Source organism: Microtus oregoni, unplaced genomic scaffold (assembly GCF_018167655.1).
Source record: "Microtus oregoni isolate MIOR12 unplaced genomic scaffold, Mior012 000007F_ref0000211, whole genome shotgun sequence".
NCBI classification, from domain to species: Eukaryota; Metazoa; Chordata; class Mammalia; order Rodentia; family Cricetidae; genus Microtus; species Microtus oregoni.
In genome coordinates, this window is record NW_024543066.1 from 41892578 (window position 1) to 41914154 (window position 21577).

Below are 21577 nucleotides of genomic sequence, written 5' to 3' on the forward strand. Positions count from 1 at the left end.
TCCAACCCAGGCTTGCTTTGTTTTGTTTCTTGAAGAAAAGATCAGACATAACCATATGTGTCAGGCAGCCCAGTCAAAACAGAAAACTCCTGGTTCAGTGAAAGACAGTATAGGATACATCCTATGTCTCAAGGACATAGGGCAGAGAGTGGTGGAGAAAGATACTTCATGTCTTCTGTAGACATGCGCATGGGCACATACAAGCACACACAGAGAGAAGGCTCTAAGGGCTCTAAGATACAAACTGATTTTCAAAAGTCAAGCATGGTTCTCCAAGAGTAAAACATCTATTGTTACTCGACATAACAGCAACACATCTTAGGTACGCTCCAGTTACTATGGGCCAGAAACTCAGTTCAACAGTACAACTTCATTACCTCCAAAAGTCTTCACCATGCCAGGTGTGAAGCAGGTGGATCTCTGGGAATTCAAAGCTAGTCTGGTCTACATAGCAAGTTTCAAAGTGGCCAAAACTACATAGTAATTACTGAGTTTCTCTTTAAAAAAAAAAATTCTAGACACAAACTAGAAAATATTGACTTTAGTTTAAAGATGATGAAACTAGGGCTCTTGTCTAAGACCATACCACAAATAATCAGATGAAGCAGAATCTAAGCCAAGGGCACCAAACACTGCCTTACAGAAACTCCATCCCAAGATGAAGAGAGAACCCAAGCATTTTTGGCACAAGCCTTCTTCTCATTCTAAGAAACATCTCTGTATCCAAAGAGTAAGACTGAAGGCATAAGTAGATAATGGAACTACATCAGTTTGATTTCTCTACTAAAGAAAAAGTTTAAGGTGGCAGAATGAGAGAGAAGGAACTGGACAGGCCAGGTTCAATCGCAGCTTTCCTTAGTGACATTCTGGAACTCACAGTAGACAAAGTACATTTTATTCAGATATTATACACAATAAAAATTCTACAAGTTCAGCTTTTGCCATGAGAGTTATCTTTAAAGAATCAGGATAAAGACTCTGGGCTACAAGACAGTTCAGCAGGGCATTAATAAACCTGACAATCAAAAAAGGGCAAAACCAAACCAGACAACCTGAGTTCATTAACTATTCCAACGTAGTGGAAGAGGAGAAACGACTCACACTAAGCTGTCCTCTGACCTCTACGTATGAACCATGGCACGTGTCCACTCATATGCAGACACAATTAAAAATTAATGTAGTTTAAAAACTGAATAAATATATGTTTAACTTAAAGAATTTCCAGGGGCTGGAGAAATGACTCAGTGCTTGGGAGCACTTACTGCTCTTTCAGAGGACCTGGGTTTGGTTCCCAGCACCCTCAGGGTGGCTCACAACCATCTTCAACTCTAGTTCCAAGGGATCCCATAACCTCTTCTGGCTTTCACAGGCATTGCCCACATGTGGTATACAGACACACATGCAGGCAAAACACCCATACATATAAAAAGTAAATCTTACAAAAAAAGCCAGGCATGGTGGCGAACACCTTTAATCCCAGCACCTGAGAGGCAGAGGCAGGCAGAACTGAGTTCGAGGCCAGCCTGATCTACAGAGTAAGTCAAGACACAGCCAGGGCCACACAGAGAGACCCTGTCTGGAAAAAGAACAAAGGAATCTGCTAAACAGACAGCTGCTCTAAACTCTTTGTAGAACAAAAAGGGATAAAAGCAGATAGAATGTATAGTATTATTTGTTTCAAACAATCCCAAAGTAATTAGAATTATTACTTTCAAACCTTATATTCAAGTTTATTCCCTATAGGAAGAACCTTAAAAAGCAACCTTACTTTACATGTCCAAATGTGCAATAAATTTTGCAAAATTTATTTCCTAAATTTCTTTTCTCCTATTTTCACTCTGAAAAAAAGGCAACAGCAAGTACTGATTCTGGAGTCCAATTCTCAATCCCGTGCCAACAATGAGATGGCACTGCCCTGTACAACTTGACTAAAAAGAAGTAACTCAAAATCACACAGAACTCAGTGCCAGTTGTTCTTAGCTCTTCTTAGATCTTCCTCCCTTCACTGTCTAAAAACTCTTAGTATATGTTGCTTATGTAACAAAGAAAACTAAAAAAAGAACTGAGATGGGGCAGAAAGGAGTATCCAGGAGATGAGAGAGGAAAGAATCTTGCAGTGCATCAAGTGTAGCCTATTCCCTATCTGTCACTGCCTTCAACGCTGCATGGTGGAAGAAGAAGGACGTGGGCCAGTGCTTTTTCCTGTTTCAGACTATTTTCCACCGCTATTCCAGGGTAATTTGAAGGCCAGGCAGTACAAGATCAAGGATCATATCCAGTGAGGACCTTCTTACTGAATCACAAAGTGACAGAGAGCATCACTCACGAAAGAACTAGCTCATTCCAGGAACAACTAACCCATTTATGAGGATGGAGCCCTCAAGAACTAATCACTTCTTAAAGCCCCACATCTCAATACTGCTACAATGGTAATCTCAACAGGAGTTGTAGAAGGGATAATCAAACCATTACTGCTTCCAACTAGAAACTGATTACTTATTATATAAAATAGAAATTCATGCCTTTGGTATTAGTTTAAATAACACTTACGTATTAAAAGAATTCAAAGGCAGATTTTAGCACAGGAAAATGTTAATAATAAAAAAAACCAACCTGTTAACCATGCAAGTAACATCCATAAATCAAAACTACCTTGCCACCAAAGCTTCTAAAACTAATAGCAAAGAGGGTGTTTAAAACATATCCTGGAGGCTAGGAAAACAGCTCAGTAAGCAAAATACTTGTTGTACAAGCACAAGGTACTGAGTCTGGAACTCCAGCACCCATATAAGCTGGATGCAATAGTGTACCCCTGTAACCCCAAAATGACAAGCCTCAAGTCTGGTAAGGGAGATCCTGTTTCAAAAATAAGGTAGAGAGCAACAGAGGATGACTCCTCCTCTGGCCTCTGCACATGAACACAGGCTCAAGCATCCCCCCCCCCACACACACACACACAAACACACACCACACACAGACAAAAAGAAAAACAACAAATCCTTAGCAAAGATATCACATGACATTTACCCCCTAGCCATACTACCTTTGTTTCTGAGATGCAACAATGTAGCCATATAAGTTCGGACTTTGTGACACACAGCATCTAAACTAACAAGTGCTTAAATCTCACCATGTAGATGTTTCTGTTCAACCCTACCTTTTTCAGTTCTTCTTTGGAGAACTTTTCATAAGGACTATGCTCAAGATAGGTAATGTGCTCAGAATTGTTGGTAGCAAATCCAGCAGTTTTTCCTTTTTTATTCCCAGATGGTTCATAGGGGTGATGTAGAAGATCATAATGAAGCATAGTAATCATTTCTTTTTTGATCAATTCTTCGCTTTTCTGTAAATCTGTTAGAGGTGGTTCTACATTTAAAGGTCTTAAAATAGTTTCATTTACCTAAAATTTTAAAACAAGTAAAATTATCAGACATATCTATATGTGCCTGCTTTAATAGCATGAACTAAATAGCAATTTCCTATTTTCAAGAGTAATTTCTCCTCACTTTTACATCCCTCCCACTTCTAAATTCAAAGTGGTATTAGCGCAATGTTTTCAAAACTGATTTTGAGAACTACTGTGTACTATATTCCAGAAAGCAGATGAAACTTTGTGATAGTCTTTATGATTGAGATAAATAAGCACTAATACCATATAAAGAAAATAACTTCCTAAATCAGAGATTTCACTTACTTCAGATGGCCTTGGTAGATCCTTCTGAACAGCTTTGTGCATTCGCTTCATTTCCTTCACACGCTCAGCATCTCGTAAGGCCTGAAAAGGGAATTTATGTCCATTACTGGAGCTATGCAGCAGCTAACATCAAACATTTCCAAAAGCTTAAGCTATTGAAATCTGTGTAAGGATGTAAAGAGGTAATGTCGAAGCCCAGGAAATCAATTTATTCATCCTCATTAGACATCAGACACTAAGACAACTGAAGTACACTTGAGTGTTCTCCCTGGCTCTGCCCACCATAACCACCTTTCTTGTCTAAAGAGAGTTACAAACAGCAAAGAGATTTCCCACAACCCAACTATTCACTTTCACCCAAAGCTAGAGCCAGCCAATGCTCCTTAACCTCCAGTTACAATGATGTGACAATACATGAATACTCCATGCCACTTCTGAGAAAGTCAAGTAAATGTAACTGAAGTAGCTGCAAGAACAAAACAACCAAACACAGAAAGTGTCCACCTCTGCTCCCCACATTCACACGGTTCCCTGTAAAGTTAAGCAGCAATTGCCCTCAGCGATAGCCCACAGGCACTGAAGCATCTGGGATTATAACCAGGGATGACAAAGTTCCAAATGATGTGGAAGAAATCAACACAAGAGGAAACTTTAAAAAGTTGTTCTCTTCCTTTTAAATGATAGTATACAAAGCAAACAATCAGAGGAAGCATGTAGATCTTGGTGGGTGAAATCTGTGACAATGTAGAGGACCCCCCACACATCTTTTTGTGAAAGTGCCACCACTGACTGACTGTCAGAATACTCTGTATAACGCTACATGGACACCTACAAGTCTAACAAGACAGAAGTATTTATATTCTAGGCTTCTAAAAGTACACCATCTAACGGCTACATCTAAAGATGCCATTTAAAAGAAATTTACAGGCTGAGTAATTAGCTCTGATGACCAGCTCTTGGGTATAAACCAGGCAACAACAGAGCAGTTTTACTTGAAAGAAAAGTTATAAAAAAAACTATCAGGTGCCATTGTGAACCTTAGGAGACTTCATCTCTCCAGATCAGCCTACTGCAGTAGTACTGGATTCTCTGTTTTTGTTTGTTTTCCCTCTTCACTAGCCCTTTCAAGAACGGAAGTCGAAACAGATACAGCACACAGCCTGGCAATGACTGCCACTAGACTTCAGAACTAGTAATATGCTTTGCTCAAATACACACTGCAATTAATGTGAATGTCAATGTATATGGCTTACAATAACGCAAAAGGCAAACTAACTGAATGCACTGGTCAAAGTGCAAGTTTTCAGTATTCTTCAGAGGAAGCCTTAACTACAGTTCCATGAAATGCTGGAACACGCAGGCACCACCTGGCAATCCTATTTCTGACACAGCAGCAGTAAAACAATATGCATTAAAAAGCACTTTGTTTTTTAACAAGGATAACCCTCAAAGGAATGCCAATTAAGTTTGGTTAACCATCCTATCAATTCATCACAATTTCGGTGTTTCTTTCACATATAGAGAAACAGGTGTGGGAGCTAACGCTTTTCCACAAGTTCCTTGCCTGAGCAGGTAGGAGCCTGATGTTTACCATGTACCAAAGCTAACAACAGGGTCAGTTCATTCATCACGGCAGTTTCTGTACTAAAGCTTTATCCAACAGTTTAGTCCTCAAACACTGCACCCTCACATCTGCCCTGTTGCAAGAAAAACTGCAGCACATTACAGAAAAAAAAGCATGCTCTCCAATGATGCTATTCTCACAACCACCCTGAGACCAAGGTTGACAGAACAGATGAAAGGGCCATGTAATCTCTGAAAAAAAAGAAAGCTAACTCAAAGCCATTTTCTCCTTTCAAATGCAAGTAAAACTATACCATGAGTGGATGAGCAAGCAATTGCACGCTGTATCAGTGTAAGATAGTAATATTTTCTGACACACTCCAATTTCCAAACCTAATTTTTATCAGTCTATATTGACCTAATACTTTCAAAATGAATCCAATTTTTATTTGTCTTTAACATCTTCACTAGATTGAAGCAATGTTTAAAATGCTAATCTGTGTGTCACTTAGAAAAGCATAATGAATGTCAGTGTTTAAACATAAACACACATGCACACAAACATTTCTTAAAACCCATTAAGGTATTTTGAGTACACAAACATTCATACATGTGAGCATATTATTGTTAAATGACATAATTTGAAGAATTTTGTTAAGATATAAGAAAAAGAGCCAAGCAATGGTGGTACACGCCTTTAATCCCAGCACTAGGGAGGCAGAGGCAGGCGGATCTCTGTGAGTTCGAGACCAGCCTGGTCTACAGAGCTAGTTCCAGGACAGGTTACAAAGCCACAGAGAAACCCTGTCTCGAAAAACCAAAAAAAAAAAAAAAAAAAAAAAGATAGAAGAAAAAGTCAAAGTAGCAACCTGGAAACAGACAACCATTCCTCCCTCTAAAGCAGTGGTTCTTACCTTTCCCAATGCTATGACCCTTTAATACAATTCCTCATTTTGTGGTTAGAACCCCCAACCATAAAATTATTTCATTGTTACTTCATAATGTAGTTTTGCTACTGTTATAAATAGTAATATAAATATCTGATATGAGACTCCTAGAGGGGTCAAGACCCACAGGTTGAGAACCACTGGTCTAATGCCTACCAACATACACATGGCCACACTGATGATGCTTTCTAACGAGTCTCACCTGCTTTCGGGCATCCACATCAGCAGCATCTTCAATGTAAGTATCATCTATTTCACGTTCTTCCAACTCTTTCTCAGCATTTTCTGGTAGTACAATTTCAAAATCATTCTTAGGCGCAGGAAGGCCCAACAACCCTAGACGGAGATGTTCACGAGATTCTCTTTCCTGTAGAAAGAATCGGTCCTTCTCAATTCACACCATTAAGTGTTGACTAACATTCTGTAAGAATTTACAGAACACCAGGGCATGGTGGCACATGCCTATAAGTACAAAACACAGGAGGCTGAGGCAGAAGGATTGCCACAAACACAAAACCAGCTTGAGTCTCAAAAATAAAACAAAAAAGTTTCTGAAACAAGTGGCTTGGGCTAGTAAGATGGCTCAGCCAGTAAAAGTGCTTGCTGCCAAAATAGATCATCTGAGTCTGACTCAGAGGATGCACACGGTGGGAGGAGTTGTCCTTCTGACCCATGTATACATAACACAGTATATGTGCACCACATATGCCATATGAATACATGCTAAATAAGAAAATGTTCAAATGTATAAAAATAAAATAATTAAGAGTAGTAATGACTCTAGAAAAATGACCCCAACTTCAGAAATGTTTTGTTTATTCTCTTATCTTCCTAAACAAGATCAAACAAAATCTTGACTGTGTATTTTCTGTTTCAAAATGTATCAAAACTAACTCTTCAGGGACAGAGAAAAAAGTTGTTAGGATCTACATTTGATTTGATAATACAAAAAAGTGGGGGGATGGGGTTCCCGGAGAGATGGCTCAGCGGTTAAGGGCACTGGCTGTTCTTCCAGAGAACCTGGGTTCAATTCTGAGCACCCACGTGGCAGTTCACAACTGTCTCAAACTCCAATTCCAGGGGATCCAATACCCTCACACAGATATACACACAGGCAAAACACTAATGCACATAAAAATAAAAAAATTTAAAATTTACGGCTGAAAATGACTCTCAGTACAGAGCACTTGCTTAGCAGACTGAAGGTCCCTGGTTCAATGCCTAGCACTGAATATATAAATATAAAATAGAATTGACACTTACCATCTGCTTCACATAAGAGGGATCACTGTAGTCTGCCATTCCATCTTCGGGATTAATGTTTAACTTGTCTCTAAGTGGAGTTCTACCTGGGGTGGCATTAGTGACTGGTTTGGGGGTTGTTCCACTTCGGGGAGTCAGCCCTTCAGCTCCATTAGAAGGAGTCCTAGAAAAACAGAAATCTAAGTCATGATAAATGCATAAAATAAGGAATAAAAACACCAAAACCTCTATCTTGCTTTCAGTACATTTTCTAGATTGAGAGAGAAGTTTGGTCTAGTGAACATAGTATTGACACGTACTGTACTGGCTTCTAACCTAATAGCTAGTATTTGCCTTCCTGTATCAGATCCACCTAACACTTTTCGACTTTAATGCATCAGGGTAACTGAGGCCAGGCAGCTGGCAGGGAGGCTGGCCCCAGGCACTAAGGGCCCGTGATTCCTCAGCTCAGCACACTCATCATTTATTGCCTCCCTTAAGTCTTTAGCTTTTCTGTCATATTCATTCCCATCAAATGTGCACTTTAAGTGTTTAGGCCTTTATATTTTGTTTAGAAAACAAACACCACATTTTTAGAGTCACATCTAAGTATGAACAAACAGGCTCTGAGTTTAGACTCTCTTAACAATAAAGTCCAGGAGCAACTTATAATTCAAGGCCTTTCTAGTTTTGGGTGCTTACTTCCTGTATCTTGGCTGTGTTCCAGATTGATGATACTGCCAGACAGCGTTCCCAACAGGTGCGGTGTTATCATTTAAGACATGGTCCCTGCCCCCAAGGAGCTTACAATCTATTTGAGAGACAAGATATGCACAGGAAAATAGAGATTAGGCTCTCTCTAGCCTCACAGGAAGCAATAAATATTATACAAACACTAGCTTCCAATGCTTCTTAAGAATCATTTAGAATCTGCTGTCATTTAGATGTCTAATGAACTGTGGGGATTTCTTTCCTAAATAACCCATAAAGGGCAGAGCTACCACCTAAAAACAAATACCAGGGCTGGAGAGATAGCTCAGAGGTTAAGAGCACTGACTGCTCTTGCAGACAAGACCCAGGTTCAATTTCTAGCACCCACATGGTGGCTCACAACCATCTTTAGCTCCAGTTCTGTGGAATCCATTACCCTCTCCCGGCCTCCAAAGACACCAGGCACACCCAATTAGGAAACATCAGAAAGACAAGTTGAACACTATTTAATCCATTTAATTTTCAACATTACTCAAAAAAAAAAAAAAAAGCCATGGTACCCAGGTCCTTAGACTCAAGTTTTTCTAAAAATATAAAACATGCTATATTCACAATACCTGAAAGGGGTAGACAGAACCGTGTTTGGAGTCTGCACAACTTGCCGCTGTGGGGTCACACCAGAGAAGTCACTCTCATGCAGTGGGGTATTAAGCCCACCTTTCAATGGAGTGTCCACATTGGTCAAGGCCATGAGGTTCTGAGCTTCCTGAAGAAAAAGAAGAGTGCAAAATAGTTCAGAAAGGCTAGCAGAGCCTTCCCTCTGGTCCTATTACACAAACCTTGACACAGACAGAATTTTCTACACATTCTATCAATGAAAACCAAGAAAGTGAATACTCTTCCATAATGGATTTCAGCACTTCCTTTGTCAACCTAACACATCACATCAGGAGTTCTGAATACAATTTACATGTCAAGATAAGCTACTGTCACCAGGTGTGGACACCACCTGTCCATAACCCCAGCACCTAGGATGGAGAAGCAGGACAATCTGCATATTCTGCATACTGAAATCTTCCCACAAGCTCCCTCCCCTATAGTTCATCAAAGGCAAAATGAAGGTAAGAATGCACTAGGAGGGAGCAGCTGCCATTTGTGGGAGGTGCTGACACACACAGATCCTTACACTGCTCTGCTCCATGTCCAATGTTCTGAGCAGCCCTGGGGACCAACAGCAGCAGCTCCTCAAAGTTTCAGATACAGTGGCCACCAAGAGTCAACAACTGGAGGGGAGAGCTGAAGAGATGGCTCACAGAACAAGAGCACTGGCTGCTCTTAAAGAAGACCCAGGTTCAATTCCCGGCACCCATAAGGCAGCTCACAACTGTCTGCAACTCAAGTTCCAAGGATCCACCGCCCTCTTCTGACCTATGCAGGGATCACACATAAATGGTGCACATATACACATGCAGACAAAACATCTATACACACAAAATTTATAAGCATGACACTGTAAGGCCTGCACCTTCTTGACAAGGACAAAATGAAGAAAGAGGGTCAGGCCAGCTCCAAAATGCTGTGAATAAACTGTCATCACTGAGCAGGCCTGCTAGTTCAGCTTCTGTGCTATAGAAGTGCTCCGGGCTCAAGACTGGTTCAAATGGGCCTCACCCATATACAACCAAACCATGGTCTGTCCTCCACAGTGACACTTTTAAAAGATCAACAACGCAAAAGGCTCACTATACGATATGCCAGCATACCTGCAGAATTCTGTCTTGGGAGGCTGGTGTCCGTGGTGTTCTCAGAGCGATGCTGTTGTTGGTGACATTGTACTCAGACAGGAGAGTGCTGGAAGCAGAGTTTGTGATTCCAGACTCCTCTGCAGTCTGCCGAGCAACTTCACTGGCCTGACCTACCTTGACAACTTCCTGGAGTTCTGCATCTGAAATCTAAACGACACAAGCAGCCTGGTAAACTCTTCCACAGAGAACAAAGCACCATGTTTCAGAGGATGATTTGCTGGAGCTGGGCCAAGGGCAGACCTCACTGTACCACTTAACTTTGCCTGGCTTTAAAATTTCTAAAATAGCCGGGCGGTGGTGGCGCACGCCTTTAATCCCAGCACTCGGGAAACAGAGGCAGGCGGATCTCTGTGCGTTCGAGGCCAGCCTGGTCTACAAGAGCTAGTTCCAGGACAGGAACCAAAAGCTACGGAGAAACCCTGTCTCGAAAATCAAAAAAAATAAAAGACTGCTTGCACCAAGAACATAGTACTTGTACAAAACTATTAATGAGAAGAAAATGCTACTGGAAATCAATATTTGCTCAATATGACATACACATGTAAAGTTACACAGCCACAGGCTTATCCAGTTACCTGAGGGGCAGGTAGCACCAACTTGCTTCTCTTTTTAGTAAATTCAGAGACACCACTAGTTTGAAGAATAGCTGATGGCAAATCAGATTCTTTTTTTCTTTTTAAATGTTGTTTGTCTTTTTTTCTATCTCTTCCTTCTTTTTCACTTCATCATAGACGAAGACAGAAAAAAGATTTTGAGTTACACATAGGCAACAATATCCAAAGCTACATAAATATTAAGACTTTAAACAATTTCATTTCTAAGAAAATAATTTTTTAAATACAAAAACAATGTTAGGCTGTCCTGATTTAGAATATCTGAGAAGAATACAAACTTAACAGAATTATTAACAAAACAAAGGTTACTAACTTAAGTACTAAAATTTAAAACCTAAAACTAGAAAGATAAGTAAAACATTATGTCAAAAATACAACTCACCAGGCAGTGAGAGTATATGCTATAACACATTAAATAAAACCCCAGAAATAGAAATTAGGGTTCAACCTGAAGGTCAGAAAAGCAAAACAGCCACTGGCTCTTACCTCTACCTCAGTCTGAAAGGCGATCCTGCCTCCAGGAATCTCAGAATGAAACTGAGACTAAGAGGTGTCTCCTGTCTTTTATTCCTCTCGAATTCTGGGATGAAGGGTGCGCACCCCTACTGCCTGGTTTCAATGGCAAGCTAGCACTGCTACCGGGATTAAAGGTAGCATTGCTGCCTAGTCTGAAGGGCTGGCCAGTATGGCTGTTTTACTCTGACCTTCATGCAAACTTTATTTATTAAAATACAAATGAAATGCCTCTACAGAACACCTTTAATCCCAGTACTTGGGAGGCAGAGGCAGGCAGATCTCTGTGAGTTCAAGGCCAGCCTGGTCTACAGAGTGAGTTCTAGAACAATCAGGGCTGTTACAGAGAGAAACCCTGTCTTGAAAAACCAAAATAAAAATAAAAGTACAACTCTACTATGTTTATATTCACATAGAAATACATGTGAATGTATGAAGATGAAGAAATGATGAAGAAAAAAATAAAGGAGACAGAATTAAAACACATCACAAATATTTGAATCGCCAGTTATTAAGTTATTTTGATTTTAAAAGTTCATACAAAATTTTTTAACATTTTATCTATTAATTTATCTATTTATTTGGAGGTTGGGAATGCACTCATGTGCAATAATGCATATGTGACTTCCGAGGACAAATGGCAGGCACTGACTCTCTCCTTCCACCACGTGAGTCCCATATAGAGAACTCAGGTCATTAGGTCTGACAGTAGCTCCCTTTACCTACTGCACCATCTTGCTGCCCAACTAAAGAAAAAACTATTAAAAGTATGTTCATAATGATAAATGCCACCCAAAGGTTGTTGAAAGCCTAAACCTGCCTCAGGCAGTATATTAAAGTTCTACCTGTTTTCTTCCCTACCCCAGTCAAATCTACTCCTTCCAAACAACCAGTTTCCTTCTTTTTGATCTATTTGAAGAGCCCACATAAACAAAGGCCCTAAACACTCAAGAAAACTCCATCTTATAGTGGTCAGAGAATAAATACATATTATAAAGTATAATTCATATTATATGCTATTATATACTATATAATGCATATTCTGATTTATATTGGTATAGCTAAGTAAAATTCCTATCAACAGAAACAAAAGTGATCTGAGTAGCAAATAAAAACCCTCTGATGATTACAAAACCCACCCTACAACATGCCAATAGTTTTAAGACTCACAGAAAGACCCAAGTATCTCTAAAATGGTCAAAGAGAGATAAAAACATAAACAAATTAAGTACATAAAAAAGATTTAAGAATGAAGCAAACATTTTTTTCTTTTCTTTGTAAGAAAAAAAAGGGGGCTGAAGAGATGGCTCAGAGGTTAAGAGCACTGGCTGCTCTTCCAGAGGTCGAGTTCGATTCCCAGAACCACATGGTGGCTCACAACCATCTGTACTGGGATCTGGCGCCCTCCTCTAGCGTGCGGGCATAAATTGAGGCAGAATGAATTATTATTATTTACATAATAAATAAATAAATAAATAAATCTTAAAAAAAAGATGTCATTAGTAATGGTAATCAGACTGGAGAGATGGTTCAGTGGTTAAGGGCATTGGCTGCTCTTCCAGAGGACCCTAGTTTAATTTCCAGCACCCATTTAGTGGTTCATAAGCATCTGTAACTCCAGTTCCAGGGGATTCAATGTCCTCTTCTGGCCTCCATGAACACCAGGCACATAAGAGGTACACATACATACAGGCAAAATACCTATGCAGACTCAAAAAAAAAATGTCATCAGGGAGTAAACAATCTACCAAAAAACGAGGACTAATTCAAGAAACATACATCAGGTAAGTGAGATGGTTTAGCAGAGGTAAAGCTACTTGCCTCCCAAACCTGACAACCCCATGGCCCACATAGTAGGAGAGAAACTACCGTTGTCTTCTGACCTCCATGAATGCCATGACATACATGCCACATATATACATACAGAACACATACACAAATACAACAAACAGATAAAATGTTTTTGTTAAATAACTGCATATCACATTGTATACTAAAACCATGAGAGCCTAGGTTCACTGACTTTCTCACAAAGGTAAATCTATTAAACAAGTAAGAGCATCAGGAGGCCCCATCACTCTAATGCTTAAAAACCCAGCTGATGAAGTAAAGGCCTTCCCAAAGCCCCACTGCTCCTATTTCCAAACTCAAAGGGACTCACGATCTTAGTTCCCCATCGAGATCCTGCTGCCGTAATTTTCTGAAATCTGCATCAAGGGCCTGGTAATTCTCCTCAGAAGTATCATAAAAACCAAGAGCAGGCTTTTTTTCAAAAGGAATTTCAGCATTATAATCAACTCCTCTCTTCTTTTTCCTTTTCTTCTGAATTTCTATGCCAGCTGCTCGAAGCTCTCGTCTTTTCTGGAGGGCAGCAAGGCGCCTGGAGAAAAAAATGCAGAATCACTTTGAGAATCAACACTGCCAGGCAGGGATGGGTTAATCCAACAGTGCTAAGAAAGCCATCTGTTATTTGAAAAAGAAGTATTTACTCAAGCCATTAGCTCACACTATTTGCTAAATTCCAGCTCTGATTTAAAAACACAACAACGCAGAAAGGGAAAGCAGAGAAACTGTGAGTGAATGTGCACCTTCTCTCTCTTTGAATAAGAATATAATTACTAATAAGTCAAGTAGCAAATGCTGAGATTTAAATTTTGTAACTCCATCACAAAAAATTCCTAAAACAAAATTAAAAAATACTACTAATCAAAATTGATTAAAATAGTTTATGTACAAGGTGGACCTGGGAGGAATTGAAGGTGAATAAAATCAAAATACAGTGTATGAAATTCTCAAAGAATTAATAAAATACTATTTTTAAAATTTATGTAAGCTTTTTTTTTTATTTTTTTATTTTTCGAGACAGGGTTTCTCTGTAGCTTTAGTGCCTGTCCTGGAACTAGCTCTTGTAGACCAGGCTGACCTCGAACTCACAGAGATCCGCCTGCCTCTGCCTCCCGAGTGCTAGGATAAATGGCGTGCGCCACCACCGCCCAGCTTCTTTATGTAAGCTTTTAAATATTTTTTTTTTTCCAAGAGAGGGTTTCTCTGTAGGTATGGAGCCTGTCCTGAAACTAACTCTTGTAAAGCAGGTTGGCCTCAAACTCACAGAGATCCACCTGCCTCTGCCTTCCAAGTGCTGGGATTAAACCATCGCCTGGCTTATTATGTTTATTTATGTGTGTGTATGTATATCTATGTGAGTGGATACTACGTGCACACAGTGCCCAAGGAGGCCAAAAAAGGGTGTTAGAACAAGTGATTGTGAGCAGGGAACAGAACTGTGGTCCTCTGAAATGACAATGAGTCCCTCTCAAAAAAGGAGGGAGGTGTCACAGGGAGAAAACAGTCTCCAGCAAAGGCAATGAGAAAATCAAATGGTTTTCTTCAAAACAAATTTAGAGCCAGTACATAGTAGTGCACACCTTTAATGTCAGCACTCAGGAGGCAGACCCAGGCAAATTTCTGAGTTTGAAGCCACCTTGGTCGACAGAGCAAGTTCTAGGACAGCAATGGCCCCCATTTGATAGAGACTGAAAGGGAGGACAGGGCTCTCCTGAAGTCAGAAGAAATCTCAAAGGCTGATCTCAGAACTACCTCTTCAAAGGACCCCCAAACTAGATCAGATCCATTGTCAGTACAGTTCATAACCCCAGAACACTGCTGAAGCACTACAATAGACAGCTGGATGCCATCAGGAAAAGGTATCGACAAGAAGCCTTCCCAGTGACTGTGGGTTCCAAGACTTCCCTTCCCTGAGCATGAACAGCAACAGCAGAGCTTGCTCATCTCTCGAGGATAGCAAAAGAACAGGTTTCACTAAAGTAATGAAGCTGGTCTCACAAACAATTAACAATAAACTGGATGGGGAAAGGGTAAAATACCCACAATATTATAAAATTGCCATATATAAAACATCAACTTTTAAGAAAAATATGAGACTTGTGAAGAAATCAGACAGTTACAGGGGAACCCCAGTAAGATTAACAAATGACTATATATAAGATGTGTCTAAGGAATGAACCAATTAAGTATACATGTTAATGGATTTACAGACATCTACAATGAAAAGTCTTGAAGGATGTATTCCAAAAAGTAAACTGCATTCTTTAAATGACAGAAACAAAGACTAAACACATTAGAGAACATTCCCAACATCATGCTAAGTGAATCTAACAAGAGCATATGCTATTTCATCAACCACATCTTAAGATGAAAAGATTAACAGAAGTAGAAAGAAAAGCATACTCGTGAAAGTGGTTTTAAGCTGTAAGAAACAGATAAGCAATTTAACATCTGGAGTACTCTTGTACCACACTTCACACACAGGTCAGTCCTACCCTGTTGCAGGACATATGCAGTGCACAGTTTACATAAACACACAGATGCTACAAGAAATTAAAATCTGCACAGATGTACTTCAATCAACCAATCCTAACCTAACTTAAAAGCCTTTCACAGATACACTTACTGTATTCTTTGCCAATTCACATGAGAAAAAGGCTTTCAAAAAACTGGGTTTCCAAATAGCCTTAAACAAAAATGGAAAAGTAGTTTTCCAATCTTACATTACTTAACCCTCAACAGTATACAAAACAGGGAGGTAGCTGGAAATAGAGCGCCTCCTCTTAGTTTCTGTTCATTCTCCATGAGTCACACTCCCATCAATCCGATTACAGTTAAGAAATGGTCAGCTACGCCAAAAAGCATCTGCCATCCCAAGCTTCAGACACTGTAAATATGAACACAGTTCTTACTACCCACCAAGTCAAGAAGTAATTTCTAGACAGCCCAGGAGCCAAAAAAGGCCCTGCGTAGACTGCGGGGTGAGGAAATAGTCCAATAACCAAATCCCACAAGCTAACAAGCTGCACATGATAACAATGTTATCGTAACCAAATTTATCTTGGTTTCTGGGCAACAGAATGATATTAATTATGAATTTAACCAGAAGGAAGCAAGGAAAAGGTAGGGAAAAGCCTAAATAAAAGACAATGCCTAATGTAGTTCACACACTTTTTAAATGAAAATTTCTGAGAGCCTAGAATTTGGCTCTAGGCTCATTTACTCCCACTCTGATCAGCTGGGATTCCTGCCTCACACCCAGTACCTGCGCAACACCTATCAAGGAGGGTGAGGAATTGGCAACTGACAGTCATGTAAAAGCCACCTAATGCCAAAAAGCTACAATAGATCAAACATAGTACACTAGGTCAAATGCCATGCTTTGTAAAGTTTTTTAAAGTGTATTTTTCCAATAACTACTCTGAAATGCTTAGGGAGAATATACAAAAGTTGTTTCTGTTTGTTCCAGAACAATAAATAAACTGAAGAGTAACAGCAAAATAGGAATTGGCCAGTTCAGAGTCACCACCAGAGCTGACAACCATGAAGTTTTCCTGAGAACGCACAACTAATTCTTGGACATGGGATGAAAAAACATGCCTTGCTTCTTCCAGCTGCTTCTCTCTTGCTTTCCTCTTAGCCTTCTTTCCTTGAGTATTAGCTAGGCGCGCTCGAGCCTCGGAAAGCATCTCAAGTTCATCTGCAAAAGTAAAGACAAGGAAACGTAAGTTCCTCTCCAACATCAGCAGTCAAGCACACCTGAGTGCTTACAACGACAGACAAGAACATGAATGTCCTCACCACTGGTACAAGATAAAGAAAACTTGTGAAATCAGACAAAGTCAGGTTACAAATCATCCCATCACTAACTTGCTAGCTATGAAAGCCTGGTTGCATATTTACTCTGTGAATGTTTCCCTTTAAAAAAAAAGAATAAGGCAGCCGGTTGGTGGTGGCACACGCCTTTAAATCCCAGCACTCGGGAGGCAGAGGCAGGCGGATCTTTGTGAGTTCGAGACCAGTCTGGTCTACAAGAGCTAGTTCCAGGATAGGCTCCAAAACCACAGAGAAACCCTGTCTCGAAAAACCAAAAAAAAGAAAAAAAAGAATAAGGCATCCTACTTCAGAGATACTGAGAAGAGCTAAGGAAAATGAAGCTATCGAGCATGCAGCAGGTATTCACACTCACTGGAAGCTCTACTATAACATCCTTATCATCAGCAAACTGCACATAACAAATAGAGGAACCCTACAATAACTACTCATGGGGCTCTGACAGCCATCCATGCAACAAGACTGTGAAGCCTGAAAATGTGAGCCTATTTCCACCTAGACCAAAGGTCAAAGAGTCAGAACTTACCTCTAGTTCCTTCAAGGGTATTGTGTTTCTATCTCAAAGGTCCCACCTAGATTTAGATCAGAGTTCTGTTCTCTCAAGATTAACTGTCGATATAGCCTGAGACCTTCAATTGGCATGTTCATTTCCTAGCATCGTGTTAATGAAGTTTTTTGTCCTTTTGGAGTCAGGGGTATTTAAAGCAATTGGAAATTAAACGCAGGTGAATTTCAGTACTCACTGGAATTCCCTCCTGATGTTTCTCCGTCTTATTATTTTCATATTTTTTACTATATTCCTAAAGCCCCACGCCTCTACCCTGACAAGAGGTATTTTTGTGAAGCTGGTCCCCAACACACAAGACTTAAGATTCCACCCACATCACTGTCCTCCTCTACTCTTCCCTCAGTAAGAACACGGGAGGGCCTGGTGCCTACAGCTTTAAGGTTTCCTAAGTCACAAGGATGTCTGCAGCTAGTCACTAACTAGTTACCCTTGGGAACTTTTGCATTCAGACTTTTAAATCTGAAAAACTACTGTATGCCTGCAGAAAGGTGAAGTAGATAACTACTCTCCACCCACAACAGGGGCGAATCAAGCTCAGAGAGCCTGTGTGACTGGCTGAGGTCAAACATGCAGAGGCAGACCCTCTACTCCTGACGCACTACCTCACAGAACTGCAGTGTGCTTCCAGCAGTGTCTTGCAGTGCAGCCCTTAAGTAGAGAAGAAATCAGCCTAAAGTCAAAGAAACACTGAGATCCAATACACTAGTTTGCTGTCTCTCTCTAGAAAGAGAATGAGAAACAGGATCCTGAAAACTCAGCACTCTCATCTCCGGGACATCTGCCTACTACACAACTCAATTCATCAAAAGAAATGAAGAAATGGAAAGTAGTATCAGCCAAAAACCCACAGTTACTCTGTAATTTTAGAAAAAGGGGAGGTCAGACAAAAATAGGGAGAGACTTAGAATAATAACCTCTGATAAAACTGGCATCTAAAAAGTCAGGAGTTCAAGCAGGAACTACAAAGAGTAAGGTAGGCCGGAGTCATCTACAGTTAAAGTGCTTCCAAGCATCCACTTACCCTCATCCATGTCAATCGGATCGGGCCGAGCTGGTTTTGTTTCTGGATTTGGATCGATCTCTCCAGGTTTTAGTTTCCGGGGGTCATCTATTGTTTCTTCTTCATTGTCCCTTTGGGCAGTTTTGTCCCTGGGCAGAGGGGGAGGACACAGACCAAATGAGTTAATCACCATATCACACCATTTGGTATGAGAATTATCAAGGTACCTAGCTCTAGTACTCTTTCTTTGCTAAAATAACCAATAGATGAGCTTTATGAAAAGCAGCATCTTTACTAATGCTTCACATGAATAAAGTAGCATTAAAATTCTCTTAATTTCAGTGAAATTCATGATGAAAACAAGCAGTCCTTACAAATGCAGAACATTCAGACAAAAAGACATTACTGGAACAGAACAAAAACATCCTAATAAATCCTTAGTAGAGTTGGTGCCAGGTGACCCTTATGACCTCACTCATTCTCTCACTTTTCTAAGATGAGATAGCTTGAATACTTTGTAAATTATCCTTTTAAAGGGGAAACAGAAGACATACTATCCTCAACCATGTGACATTTGGAACAGAGAATTCAATATCTTTAGTTTCTCTGGCTTTAATCACAGTCATAATTAAGCTGGAAGTGCTGTTAAGTTTGTTCAACACAATAACACATGTCCATATTCTTCAAGATGCTCTAAGAGGTCCACTTACAGGAGGAACTCATAGTGTTCCAAGCACTGGGCTGCTGTTCTTCCAATAATGGGTGCGATGGTCCGCCACTGCGTTGGCATCAGCTTGGCCAAGTGCAGGAGTTTTTCCTCCTCTTCTCGAGACCATTCAGTTTTTTTAATACTTGGGTCCAGCCATTCATACCTAATAGAGACAACGTTTCAAACTAAATTAGTCAGTTACCCAGACTAAATCTACAGTTTACACATAAGATATACTGACTGTTAAAATCACATGCTCTCATCTTCAATTACTAACACTAGTCTTTCTGACATGAGAATATTCACTGTAAAGTTAAGCTTACTCATCCTCCCCTCTTCACAGTACAGTGTATTTTACGTATGTAAAATTAGTAATACTTAAAAATCTAATTTGATTGAAATGCAATCATACATCTTCTGTTCCAACTAGTACTTCTTTTTATTTGTTCTTAACTTTCTCCTGGTTTTTTTGGAGTTTTTTTTTTTGGGGGGGGGGTAGACACGATTTCTCTGTGTAGCCCCAGCTGTCCTGAAACTCACTCTGTAAACCAAGTTAGTGTTGAACTCAAGATCTGCCTGCCTCTGCCTCCCACATTAGGCCTAATGGCTTCCACCGCCACACCTGCATTTGTTCTTTTCCAGAAGTTCTGAAATTATCTAGAAACAAGCAGCACCTTGTATTTTCTGTATTACAACTTCACTGTACTTTCTATGTCTGAGTCTCACAAAACCCTGACTACCTCTCTAAGCGTCTGGCTTAAACACTCAATGTTCAGCACTGTATGCTTTCACCTGCTGTACTTTTAAATTTAAAGTAAACTACTACATCCTCCGTCTTCTACCGTCCGCTCCGTCTGCCTTGTCTATCACGTGGTTAGCTGGATGAGAGTCCTCTCCACCACTGGGGCTGGAGCTGGAATGGAGCTTAAAGTCACTGGGAAAAGGGAATTAAACTACTGCAACCTGAGAACCACTTTCTGCTCTGCACCTGACCCTTCCCATCATCCAGAAGCCTGAGAAATGGGGTCACTTCATACAACTCAAAGAACGCAGGCCGCAGCTAGGGCCTATTCATTCAAGCCCAGACAGAACACACATCGGTGTCCACTACTCTGTGACTTAATAAGGTGACACCACAAGTGGAATGCTGGCATCTGTTGCATTTAGTGTAGCAAATATACAATATTGCAATCCTATTACAAGGAAATCAATCACGACCTGACCAAGAAAATCAAGCATTGTTTAGTATTATTATTTTTGGGGGAAAGCAAGTCCTAAAACATCCAATTTATAAACTTTCAGAACACAACTCATTCACTGAGCTGAGGTCCAGCTATCTCTTTTATAAGATTTTGTATTTTGTCTCACAAGGCATTCTCAAATAAATACACAAACTCACTTAGACAGAGCTTCACAACCCATCAGTACTAAGTATTACTATGCTAAACTGTGAGAAAACAGACAAGGTAAAAGGGAGAAAGAAAATGGTTTGTTTAAGACCACATAGGAAGCCCATCTCTCTCCACACTTTCCTCTCTATCACAGTCCTTGCTCTTCACAGGGATGTTTCAAAGAGACCCTTCATTCCTCACACTCAGGATCCTGTTGTGTTCCACTTACTGGCTGGTACATACCATCTGGCTTTGCACTGCTTTGCTGATTTCCTATGCAGCAATGAGGCAATCCTAGACCACTGGTTTTTCCCATATTTCATTACCGCTGCTTTCAAAATTTCATCCTAAAAGAGTTGCCAAAGAGAGTACATTCAGTCACAAGCCTCCAAATGAGAAAAGACAAAATTTAAATTAACTCTTACAGATTTCCTATAAAGATATACACAATCATTTAGAAAAAGGGGGTGTGAAAACTTCATTAACAGTTAATGATAAATAGCCTAAAAGAATCAGAAGGAGGTGACTGGAGAGCTAGCTCAGTGGTTAAGAGCATGCACTTCTTTGCAGGAGACCTGACGTCAGGCAGCTTACCAGCTCCAGCTCCGAGGACCCAAAGCCTTGAGCTCCTGAAGGCAGCTGTATTCATGTGAACATGCCCATACACAGACACACACTTCTTTTTTTAAAGATTTATTTACTTATTATGTATACAACATTCCTTTCATGTGTGCCTGCAGGCCAGAAGTGGGCACCAGATCTCATTATAGATGGCTGTGAGCCACCATGTGGTTGCTGGGAATTGAACTCAGGACCTCTGGAAGAGCTCTTAACCACTGAGCCATCTCTCCAGCCTGACACACACTTTTTTTATTATTTTTTATTTTTATTTTTTTTCACACACTTCTTTTAAAAAATAAAAATAATCTTTTGTGGAGGCCTGAAAATGTGAGCCTATTTCCACCTGAACCAAAAGGTACTCTTTTAGGGTCAGGTTATTTAAAGCAATTGGAAATTAAACACGGGCAAATTTCAGTACTTACTGGAATTCCTTCCCGATACTATCCTATATGATTCTCCGTTTTATGATGTTCATTCGCATCTTTATATTCTTTACTATATTTCTAAATCCCCAATGATC

General features: G+C 40.1%; 1 protein-coding gene across 1 annotated transcript in view; it reads right to left on the reverse strand.

The window, feature by feature from the left end:
* Cdc5l (cell division cycle 5 like) overlaps positions 1-21577 on the reverse strand; it is a 37181-nt gene that overhangs the window by 12648 nt on the left and 2956 nt on the right. Inside the window, exons 2-13 of the mRNA XM_041655319.1 lie at positions 20680-20783; positions 19047-19208; positions 18358-18485; positions 16535-16634; positions 13251-13469; positions 10538-10682; positions 9921-10109; positions 8775-8923; positions 7468-7630; positions 6407-6571; positions 3695-3775; positions 3158-3400 (exon numbers count right to left, since the gene is read on the reverse strand). Of these exons, the coding sequence (XP_041511253.1) occupies positions 3158-3400; positions 3695-3775; positions 6407-6571; positions 7468-7630; positions 8775-8923; positions 9921-10109; positions 10538-10682; positions 13251-13469; positions 16535-16634; positions 18358-18485; positions 19047-19208; positions 20680-20783 (1848 nt within the window). The remainder of the gene's footprint in view (positions 1-3157; positions 3401-3694; positions 3776-6406; positions 6572-7467; positions 7631-8774; positions 8924-9920; positions 10110-10537; positions 10683-13250; positions 13470-16534; positions 16635-18357; positions 18486-19046; positions 19209-20679; positions 20784-21577) is intronic.